The 12,342-nt window shown below is 30.8% G+C and overlaps 1 protein-coding gene across 1 annotated transcript; it reads left to right on the forward strand.

The window, feature by feature from the left end:
* The first annotated feature begins 2,265 nt into the window (after positions 1-2,265).
* LOC139507046 (protein shisa-5-like) lies at positions 2,266-10,094 on the forward strand. The gene is made up of 4 exons (XM_071295628.1): positions 2,266-2,388; positions 7,680-7,764; positions 8,410-8,570; positions 9,947-10,094. The coding sequence occupies exons 1-4, from the start codon at positions 2,334-2,336 to the stop codon at positions 10,075-10,077; spliced, it is 432 nt and encodes a 143-aa protein (XP_071151729.1). The 5' UTR covers positions 2,266-2,333; the 3' UTR covers positions 10,078-10,094.
* Positions 10,095-12,342: the final 2,248 nt, after the last annotated feature.

Consider the following 12,342-nt stretch of genomic DNA (forward strand, 5'->3'; position numbering starts at 1 on the left):
CGAATGGATGACAACTGCCATGTTCCTGAATTGGTACCATCATTTTCTGATATAGAAAATGGTGGATTAAACCTCATTTTAAATATAGTAGCTTCTTTGATTAGGTACTTAACCATTCCATCTGATACAGTCAGCAAAAATTAAATTGTCATCTTTAAAGTATATAAATTGAAAAGGGAAATAGGGTATATGTTTATTTTTATGAAATGAGTCCACGTACTTTCGTTACAGATAAAATGTGAAATCTAACTCTGGCATCTAAGTGTGATATAAGGGTACTTTTCGTTACCCTTAGACATCTCCGAATTAATTCAATAAAATACTTCCGTTTGTCGGCGAGATGGTAATGATTTGCTCAGTGCACCGATGTTTGTTTTCCGTATTCGAAAACCATATGTTTCAACATTGGTGTGAACATATAAAAAATACGATAACAAATATTTCGCTCCGACTCAGGTCCAAGGTTTTTTTTAAAGCAATCTTTCAAAAAGAAAAATAATAATGCGTATTTGCATTCTTTTAAAGTGAAATATGTGTCTAAGCAAGCGATTCAAGGGTATTAATTCACTAAAACATATCAGATATTTTTAATGAGTGTTTGTATATGTTACGCACATACAAACTTAAAGTTCAATAAACCTTTTGTGATATTTGATTTTATCTATAGTCAGTTTTTAAAGAATTTGACAAAATTACACAAACTATAATTATTTAGAAGTTAATTGCTATTTAAATTCAGACTAAAGTAAAAGAGAGAAAATATGGATCTTCTACGCCGTATTTTGTACTCTGCTCTTCTGAATTTGATATTCGGCGGTAAGTGTTCAATAACTGATGCATCGAATAATAAATAACCATTTATTAGTAATGTATATATAACATAAAAACAAAAGCATGAACATATATATATATATATATATATATATATATATATGAGACAGTTTGAGTTAAATGTAAAACCTTATACCTTATTTTAATGGCGCACTTTTGTTTTTCTACTAACAGTCGTTTTAAAATCATCTTATAATTTTGTTTTACCAACAGTGTGTCAGTAATTCCACCAGACATATGGTTTATACCTGTTGCGTATATACGCTTAATTCTTGTAAACATTTCATCAGATTTCTTTTACAGAATTGTGAACTAACTTACTATGAAAAAACTTGTGATATGAAATTCTTGATGTATTACATCAATCGCGTTTATATTATATATAACATGTCATGTCCAGCGTTATACATATTTATTATTGTGCTATCTCACATTGATATTCGTTCTCGCTATATGATAATAGTATGTCTGTGTATGGAATAAGGTCCATCTTTGTCTGATCTGTCCAATATTAAAAGTTATCTTTTAAGTTGCATTTTGAATAAAGTATCATACATTTTAAATATACTTATGGAAAAAAGTATTGCAACACCTTGATTTTTTAAACCTTGGAAAAGCAGCCTCCTTTTTGGGATAAAATTTGATAAAATATTTGTATAATAATATTGAGACATTGTTTGTGATAACATTGGCAGTAAAGTGAATTAAAAAAAATGTATGAAAAATATGTTTTTATAAACCACAATTTTGATGACAAAATGAAGTAAATTTTGTACAAAAAAATCCATTTTACAGTTTTTCTGTAACCGAACTTTACAATGTCAGACATTTCAAAAATAAATCGTAAGATGAGTGTTCACATCATGGTTATATAAAAAATACGATAACAACTATTTCGCTCCGACTCAGGTCCAAGTTTTTTTTTTAAAAGCAATCTTTAAAAAAGAAAAAATAGTAATGCGTATTTGCATTATTTTAAAGTGAAATATGTGTCTAAGCAAGCGATTTAAGGGTATTAATTCACTTAAACATATCAGATGTTTTTAATGAGTGTTTGTATAAATTCAAATATATATATTTTATTGCTAATCAAAGCGCCCACAAGGAGCAGAACAATCAACATTAATTACATACAAATGATTACAAGTGATTCAATATGATTAATTAAGACACAATGTTATATAAAAAAAAAAAAAACAACCAAACCAAACTAAAAAATATTTATTAAGACAAGTACAAGAATACAACAAGCACAATGTTTAATAATATAAGGGGGGTCACTGGGCATTTCTATATCTATATATCATTTAAGGAAACTTTCCTATATGAGAATACTTTCATATATATGTTACGCATATACAAACTTAAAGTTCAATAAACCTTTTGTGATATTTGATATTATCTATACTCAGTTTTTAAAGAACTTGACAAAATTACACAAACTATAATTATTTAGAAGTTAATTGCAATTTAAATTCAGTCTAAAGTAAAAGAGAGAAAATATGGATCTTCTACGCCGTATTTTGTACTCTGCTCTTCTGAATTTGATATTCAGCGGTAAGTGTTCAATAACTGATGCATCGAATAATCAATAACCATTTATTAGTAAGGTATATATAACATAAAAACAAAAGCATGAACATTATATATATAGGATCCTTTACTATAGATAATTTAGCTGATCTGTAACAATAACATCTTCATGCCTTATATATCATGTACTGTAGTACGCCGCTAGATTAAAACTGACGTGGAAAGGTAACACATGGCCAGCGAAAGCTCTTTTATTGAGAGCCCAGGTGGTCGTGTGGTCTAGCGGGACGGCTGCAGTGCAGGCGATTTGGTGTCACGATATCACAGTAGCATGGGTTCGAATCCCGGCGAGGGAAAAACCAAAAATTTGCGAAAGCAAATTTACAGATCTAACATTGTTGGGTTGATGTTTAGACGAGTTGTATATACATTATGTACACAGCCATGTATCACCATCATTGATGGCGATCCGATGGATACATCTGTTGTAGAGTTGTCACTGACTCAGACGTACTTATAAATATAATTATTTTCTGTGACTGTATATTACATTAATTTGTAGGATCCTTTACTATAGATAATTTAGCTGATCTGTAACAATAACATCTTCATGCCTTATATATCATGTACTGTAGTACGCCGCTAGATTAAAACTGACGTGGAAAGGTAACACATGGCCAGCGAAAGCTCTTTTATTGAGAGCCCAGGTGGTCGTGTGGTCTAGCGGGACGGCTGCAATGTAGGCGATTTGGTGTCACGATATCACAGTTACATGGGTTCGAATCCCGGCGAGGGAAAAACCAAAAATTTGCGAAAGCAAATTTACAGATCTAACATTGTTGGGTTGATGTTTAGACGAGTTGTATATACATTATGTACACAGCCATGTATCACCATCATTGATGGCGATCCGATGGATACATCTGTTGTAGAGTTGTCACTGACTCAGACGTACTTATATATATATATTATATATATATATATGAAACAGTTTGAGTTAAATGTAAAACCTTATTTTAATGGCGCACTTTTGTTTTTCTACTAACAGTCGTTTTAAAATCATCTTATAATTTTGTTTTACCAACAGTGTGTCAGTAATTCCACCAGACATAAGGTTTATACCTGTTAAAAGAGGGACGAAAGATACCAAAGGGACAGTCAAACTCATAAATCTAAAACAAACTGACAACGCCATGGCTAAAAATAAAAAAGACAAACAGAAAAACAATAGTACACACGACACAACATAGAAATCTAAAGAATAAACAACACGAACCCCACCAAAAACTAGGGGTGATCTCAGGTGCTCCGGAAGGGTAAGCAGATCCTGCTCCACATGTGGCACCCGTCGTGTTGCTTAAGTGTTAAGTATATACGCTTAATTCTTGTAAACATTTCATCAGATTTCTTTTTCAGAATTGTGGACTAACTTACTATGAAAAAACTTGCGACATGAAATTCTTGATGTATTACATCAATCGCGTTTATATTATATATAACATGTCATGTCCAGCGTTATACATATTTATTATTGTGCTATCTCACATTGATATTCGTTCTCAATATATGATAATAGTATGTCTGTGTAAAGAATAAGGTCCATCTTTGTCTGATCTGTCCAATATTTAAAGTTATCTTTTAAGTTGCATTTTGAATAAAGTATCATACATATTAAATATACTCATGGAAAAAAGTATTGCAACACCTTGATTTTTTAAACCTTGGAAAAGCAGCCTCCTTTTTGGGATAGAATTTGATAAAATATTTGTATAATAATATTGAGACATTGTTTATGATAACATTGGCAGTAAAGTGAATTAAAAAAAATGTATGAAAAATATGTTTTAATTAACCACAATTTTGATGACAAAATGAAGTAAATTTTGTACCAAAAAATCCATTTTACAATTTTTCTGTAACCGAACTTTACAATGTCAGACATTTTAAAATAAATCGTAAGATAATTGTTCACATCATGGTTATACGCCAAAGAATCAACATTTGGTGCAACCTCCATGCACACGGATAACCGCCTCTTAACGTACTCTCATGTCTGCCACCAATCGACGAATTTGTTGATGAGGTAACCGCAACCATTCCTGATGAAGGGCATTGTTTATTTCAAGAAGTGTTTGAACAGGTGGTGTCCTTTCCCGCACTTTACGTCCAATAGTGTCCCATATATGCTCAATATGGTTCAAATCCGGGCATCTGTCAGGCCAAGGAAGATAAACCGACTTTCATTGGACCAAAATATCCTCCCCCAGATGCTTTATTTCTAAATTTGGTGACCTCTTCATCATTTGATATGGGCCACTTTATGTTCGTAAGCAAAAGCCCCCGAATTGGTCTTCTCAAGCAGTAGTTATAAGTCGATTTCAAACAGTTCTTGTTTAAAGTCTCCTGCAAGGCAACCACTAGGATTGCACTGTTTGCAAAGGTTTTTTCGTTACCAACCTTTCTACGGCTTGGTTTCCCTAGCTGGTGTTATAGAGGGTCTTCCTGATCTCGGAAGAACTTTAACATCATGTGTTGCCTGATTTCCAATCATAAAACGACTTACAGTGGAAAGCAGATGATGATCAACAATACGTGCAATTTGTCGCACCGATAAACCTGCAGCTCTGATGCTGATAATCTGCCATCTTGCTGCAGTTGAGAGTTGTGGAGAACCCATAACATGGTGTCAATCACATAACTTTACAAACTTTGTTATTTAAAGTGTGGAAAACAATGAGGATAAAAACATCTGTTTGATTGTTTCCGGGTACAGTAGTTGCATGTGCAAATTAGAACTTATCGAGTCAACATTTATTGATTAAACTTACGTGAGATTTGATTAATGTTTAACTAGTTCTATTTTAATAAATAATATCACTAAACAATATAAATTTTTAAATTTGAGTTTCAATTCGGTGGTGCAATACTTTTTTTTCCATGTGTATATAATTTAAAACGTTGATTCTAATCTAAAGACATTATAACATGATTGCTGTAGAAAATAAACTCATGTTATTTTCTATTTCAAAAATAAGTAATATAAATTTGATTCAAAAGTTTACTTAATCAAATTTTATATCATATCCAGCAAATATGTTGTTTGATTAATATCAGGCGGCAAAATGTGCATGCAGATTCAGGAAGAGAAAAACTTAAAAATAAGAAAACAATGTAGGGTTCGCTAAAAATTATGTTGACCGAGACAAAGGGTTGAATATTCACATTCGCTTCTGGGGCATGGTTTTCGATCGTATCATAAGATATGCCATACGATGTATCTTAGGACATATTTTATTATCTTCTTATGACTATCATATGATATGTAATATGATGTCAATCAAAGCTATCGTAAGATAGTCATAGCTATGATGATCTTATGACTGTCATAAGTGAACATTATATTCTATCATTTTAGATAATGATTACAAAATGATGAAAATAAATGTAAAAATGAAAGTATGATCATATTAATTATTACCATTCTTTGTATTTAAGAATATTTTTTTTCCATTCTATTGAACATGAAATTTCATACAAAAAGGAATTAAATATGGTTTGATAATTTGTTTAAATTTAGTTTGTAATATATAATAAATATTGAACTTCGCATTCATGTGTTATCATACATGCATTGTTTTTAATTGTGAATACTTTTAAGATTATCAAGTACCCGCTTAACAAAATGCCCGTGCAAATACGTTAATATAGTACTTTACTAGGAAAGAAATAATATGTATATTTATTATACAAAACCATGAATTAGAAAATTATTCCAAAGTGTATGTCGCAGGAGATTAAAGTTTTAATTTAAGTTGTTGAGAAAAATAAAATATTTACTATTTAGCCAAGGGTTCGCTAAAAATTATGTTGACCGAGACAAAGGGTTGAATATTCACATTCGCTTCTGGGGCATGGTTTTCGATCGTATCATAAGATATGCCATACGATATATCTTAGGACATATTTTATTATCATCTTATGACTATCATATGATATGTAATATGATGTCAATCAAAGCTATCGTAAGATAGTCATAGCTATGATGATCTTATGACTGTCATAAGTGAACATTATATTCTATCATTTTAGATAATGATTACAAAATGATGAAAATAAATGTAAAAATGAAAGTATGATCATATTAATTATTACCATTCTTTGTATTTAAGAATATTTTTTTTTCCATTCTATTGAACATGAAATTTCATACAAAAAGGAATTAAATATGGTTTGATAATTTGTTTAAATTTAGTTTGTAATATATAATAAATATTGAACTTCGCATTCATGTGTTATCATACATGCATTGTTTTTAATTGTGAATACTTTTAAGATTATCAAGTACCCGCTTAACAAAATGCCCGTGCAAATACGTTAATATAGTACTTTACTAGGAAAGAAATAAAATGTATATTTATTATACAAAACCATGAATTAGAAAATTATTCCAAAGTGTATGTCGCAGGAGATTAAAGTTTTAATTTAAGTTGTTGAGAAAAATAAAATATTTACTATTTAGCCAAGGATTTGTATAGTAAGACTATACAAATCCTTGATTTATCTTAATAAGAAAAACAGCAAATATTTTTATTGCAATTAACATGACATTATACATGAAAATTTAATTAAAAAATAGTTGATAATCATAAGATCATCATAAGTCATGTCGCGAGGGTTCTCAAATCACGACAGAAGTGATGTCAAATCGTAACTTTCGAAAACAGATCTTACGACTATGACACGTCCTAAGACCACCATAAGACATGTCGTATTCATAAGCTACTTTCGAAAACAAGGCCCCTGATCCATAACTAGTTATTGCATATATATTACGTAGAAATCGTATAAAACTATATCGGGAGCAATTCTGCAGTCTGGTAAGTTGTTCTTGGCCGACGGTATATTTTTCATGAAATGATTGCAGTGCTGTAGTGCTATCACTGATTAAATCAAATTACACACATGTAAAAACCATTCATGTAGAATTATCAGAGACGAGTATTTACACATTAGAAACAACGCATAAAACCAGTAAATGAATTTTTTTTATCTACATGTCTATTGCAATTTCCATCTTCTATCTAGAATGTCTCTGCAGAGATGGGAAGTCCATAAACAGTGACAAAATCAAACGCTATCAATTGACGGAACACGTGAAAAAAAAGCAGCTGCCTTTTTCTATTATATGTGCAACCGAAAATCTATATAGATGTATATTGCGTTTCATCAATGTTAAAATACTTTTGTATATTTATATATGTTCCTCCTTCAATATTTTTCAATTAGAAATAGATAAAGATTTGGTATTTTTTCAGTTTTGGAAGTTTATGGCGAATACTGTTACTACTATTATTCATCCTACTATGGTTATTACTATGAATGTGATAGTACAACAAGTGGGTATGTAACATTCGTTTCACAGGAATTCTACAGGAATTTACTGAAATGTCTTTGTCAACAACAAAACTTCGTGACCGAGATTCAAAATTGTCGAACATGTTAATGGTGAATACTGCTATGACTACATTTACCTTGTTTATTTGGGATATCACATCAATGATTTTGTTTGTTGTTTTGTTTTTATTAAGCATGACTAATATTTTTTCTGTCTATGAAAGATAAGATAAAAAAAATTGGTGCACACTGCATAACCCGCGTAGTGGGTTATTTAAAATGTGCACCAATTTTTTTTCATATGTTATTTTGAATAGGCAAAAAAATACTACAGTCATTTCTTATAATCTAATTCTTTTTTCCATTTTTAACCGGAGTAAATCATGAAAAAAACGTCGGTGACGTCACGGTCACATTATGTCAAACTGACCATTCTAGAGAAAATGGTTGATTGATTTCTAATTTACGTCCAGAGGCAAACATTGGATAGATTTCCGGACGATAATATAACTATGTTCGTGATAAATAAATATAACATTCTTTGTACTAGACAGGTATGCTGATCATAAACAATCCTTTATCTGGATCTTTAAACTTTGCTTATATATTTGATATACATTATTTATTGATACTTTATATTTACCGTTTCAGTGGTACCATAGCCGGGGCGGTAGTAGGAACTATAATTTTTATAGTTATCATTGTTGTAATTATTGCTATCTGTAAAAACCACAACAGAACAAGGATAACAACTATTCGTACCCCTCACACTGGGGGAACAACTGTTATAACACAACAGCAGCAACAACAAGGTAATCTGAATAACAGAGAATATGAAAAAATCAGGATAATTTCTGGTTTTGATGCATGTTCTTGTTCACAAAAAAAATAAATTATTTTTGAAGATCTGCATATATGGTTGGTATGGAAAACAGGTCTCGGGTGCGGGAGTTTCTCACTGCACTGAAGATCCATTGATGGCCTTCGGCAGATGTCTGCCTTTTAGTCTTGTTGTTGTCTCTTTGACAAATATCCCTATTTCCATTCTCACTTTTATTAGGTTATTATCTTTTCTTATCTTTAATAAACATATCACAAGAATGGACATGCTTAACCAAGATTTCTTTTTTTCTTAATCATTAAATTGGCTAAGCATACGTGTCAACCTTTTAACAACACACCAATCATTGACATGTTAAAAAATGTTAATAAGCTTCGATCTCTTGCTTAGTGTCATACACAGTTTAAAATGAAAAAAAGGTAATAAAAATAATTCTCAATTACACGGATATTTGTATCTGTAATGATCAAAACCCTGAATATCTAGCATGTGCATAGTCTTCGTTCCTTGAAAATTGTCTAATTCATAGTTATGTTTGTTTGTAGGTATCAATATTTATTTGTAATTCAATTTCATTTAGTTAAACAATATGATACATTTTTTTTGCGGGTTCATTGTCCCATTCAGCAATTATTATACACAGTGACCTGTCCAATTGGTCATCGAATCACGCAAAAAAGTCGACGCAAAAAAAACCAACCCAAAAACCTAAACGATCTACAATATTATTTATTTGTCTCGGCTTCTGCAAATGAATTTGTTCCTTCAATTTTTCACTTGTTTTTTAGTCCACTGGTAGTGAGTTACAGTATCAAATACCATTAAGGAAAAGTCCATGTGCTATTTTTTTTATTTTGGTTTAGAAATTTTAAATATTGTGACCATCGATACCATCGAACAAATAAAAAAAAAATATACAAAATTGTTCATTGACGTCCGATGTACCGTCAGAGGCAAATATTACATACATATTTGAGACGATACTTTAATTATGTTATTGAATTGATAACTTTCTTTGTACTGGGCTGGTCATAAACACTCCCTAATTTTTATCAAGTAAATAAACAACTTTTATGCTAAAAAAAAAGGATGAAGGGAAAAAAAACATTATATCTTCAAGTTCTTTTGAAATAAGAATAATGTGTGAAGACGTAGACGGTTTAAAAAGCTCATTCTTTTCAAGTGTTTAAGCATCAACTTATAGAGAAAAAACTTGTACAGAAAATATAATAGCCATTTTCAAGCTTAATTAGCAAGAAGACATCAAGCTTTTTAAAGGAAAGCTTTACGATTGAGTAGTAAAAAACAGTTTATAATGGATATATTTCGATGTTATTGTCATTTCAGCTCAACCACCAATGATGTATGGTCAGTATCCTCAGCCAGGAGGCGGAATGTATAATCAACCACCAGCGTATCCGCCGCCTCAACCAAACTATCCACCACCTCAAGGAAGCTATCCACCACCGAGATACTAGCAGTTTGTCGACTACAAGCAAACTATCAACAAAGATATAAACAATGTTTTAAATTCATACACTACTAGTTCTATATTGTGAAAAAAATATATTTCTCATATATTTTTTTTTTTTATCTTATATCATTAGATATATTATCCACTGAGTAAGACATACATTCCTAGAAAATTATATTATGATAAATGTACTTTTTACAATTAATAAACTGTTTTTTCTGTTATAAAAACCTGGTGATAAATGTAAAGTCTTCTGTTTTTCATGATAAACTAAAAGGAATATTTTGTGTTCATTAACATTTTGATGCTACAAAAATGTCCTCTACAATGAAATAAAAAAAAAAAAATGTCTAGTTGGATTTTAATAGCATATGACGATTAGTTACTTAATATTTTAGATTAATGAGGTGCCATCGTTTTGAGCAATCATATATCGCAAAAAAAAAATTAAAAAAAATCGAAAATGAAATTGAGATAAGCACTGAAAATGTTGATACCCTGGTAAGTTTTCCTGGATTGAGGTTAAGTTATATTTGTGATTATTTTATTCGATTGTTTTGTCAAAGTGCCGTTTGTATTTCGTTCACCATGCAAACGAAAATTGATACCAAAAGATTAACAATAAATTTTCGATATATTGTTAAAGTATTGTCACGTACAGAACACTTACAAAGCTATTATAAAAAGGTCGTCTTAAGCATCTCAAAATATGGTAGCTTCTTTAATTGAATACTTAACCATTCCATCGATCTTCATTGATAACAATGTTCCTTCAAATCAGCAAATTCAAATCAAGATCTTATTTCATATCATTCGGTTGTCTGCCAAATCGTTTTTACAGCTACACGTGGATGTCATTGCATGCAATAAAGCTATCCTAAACAATTATTTATAAAAATGCCATTCATTTTCTTATATATTATATTATTCGGTTGCATCACTAGTTTTAGAACAAATTGAAAAGAAATGGCATGGGGTAAGTATCCATGACTCAACATATATATGTAAAGCAACCCAACGTGCTTTTGTTGCTATTCTTTACCTCGAAATGACAGAGAGGCCATCAACACATAGCGAAAACTCTCATTTGACTGCAGGTATAAGTCGGCCCCTGACACCAGCTTGATCTGGATTCTTTGCAAACTGGCTCCTTCGCCCACACACTATCAAAAAAGTCTGGTTGCTAAAAAAAAATAAGAAGATGTGGTAGGATTAGAAATGGGACAGCTCTGCACAAGAGACCAAAATAACAAGAAAATTAAAAACTAAAGGTCATCGTTCGACCGCAGCTCAACAATGAACGGAACCAACACCGCATGGTCAGCTGTAAAGGGCCCCGAAATGACAAAAAAAAAAAAAAGAAAAAAGAAAGAAAAAAAAAAATAACTGTCTGATATTTTATTTTCAAATTATTGTAACTTTTCCAATTTAATTTTTCGTAAAATCATTCTCCTTAAATATTATTTCTTTTTAAACTTTTGTTTAATTTAAACAGTATGTTTCAATACGTTACATTGACCTTAAAATCAGAAACTTTCTGAATTTGAAATTCGACAACCTTTACTATTTCAATACTGAGGTAATTCATAAAAGTCCATTAACAGTACTCTTAAGCATAATAATCGAGTCTAATATATTATTCATGTCTATGTTTATTTGGTTGAGTGTCCCCATTCGAAAAACTATTATGATAATATTAGTTTATCTGCATCAGCGACAAGGAGGACTTAACTCATAATAGTTTCATCTTGGATATGATACTGCTTCTAGTGCTTGTTCAACAATGAACATTATTGTTTATGCTGTTCATCATAGATACCAGGACTAAATTTAGTATATACGCCAGACGCGCGCTTCGTCTACAAAAGACTAATCAGTGACGCTCGAATCCAAAAAAGTTAAAAAGGCCAAATAAAATACGAAGTTGAAGAGCATTGAGGACCAAAATTCCTAAAAGTTTTTGCCAAGTACAGCTAACGTAATCTATGCCTGAGGTAGAAAAGCCTTAGTATTTCAAAAAATTCAGAATAAAGCTGTTATTCTTTATAATTAACTATATTGTAAATTGTTAATCATTTTACTGATTTATCATCTCATTTTTCTTTTTTGAATAATTGTTTTCGAATTTCATCATTTCTTTCATACATCAAGTGTATGGGCGTTTTTTTTTTTTTTAATAAAAACGTACTTTCTTGTCCCAGCCACTTTAAAAAAAATGTGTTTGATCTTTGCAAGTAATTTTTTTGTGCAGTCAGTACATTGAATTAGA

This window comes from Mytilus edulis, unplaced genomic scaffold (assembly GCF_963676685.1).
Source record: "Mytilus edulis unplaced genomic scaffold, xbMytEdul2.2 SCAFFOLD_710, whole genome shotgun sequence".
NCBI lineage: Eukaryota > Metazoa > Mollusca > Bivalvia > Mytilida > Mytilidae > Mytilus > Mytilus edulis.

What these genes read in the sequence shown, in the direction of transcription:
- LOC139507046 (XM_071295628.1), top strand. Translation starts at nt 2,334, where the DNA reads ATGGATCTTCTACGCCGTATTTTGTACTCTGCTCTTCTGAATTTGATA. An exon ending in TCTGAATTTGATATTCAGCG is followed by an intron (nt 2,389 to 7,679) that starts GTAAGTGTTCAA and finishes GTATTTTTTCAG; the next exon opens with TTTTGGAAGTTTATGGCGAA. An exon ending in TGTGATAGTACAACAAGTGG is followed by an intron (nt 7,765 to 8,409) that starts GTATGTAACATT and finishes TTACCGTTTCAG; the next exon opens with TGGTACCATAGCCGGGGCGG.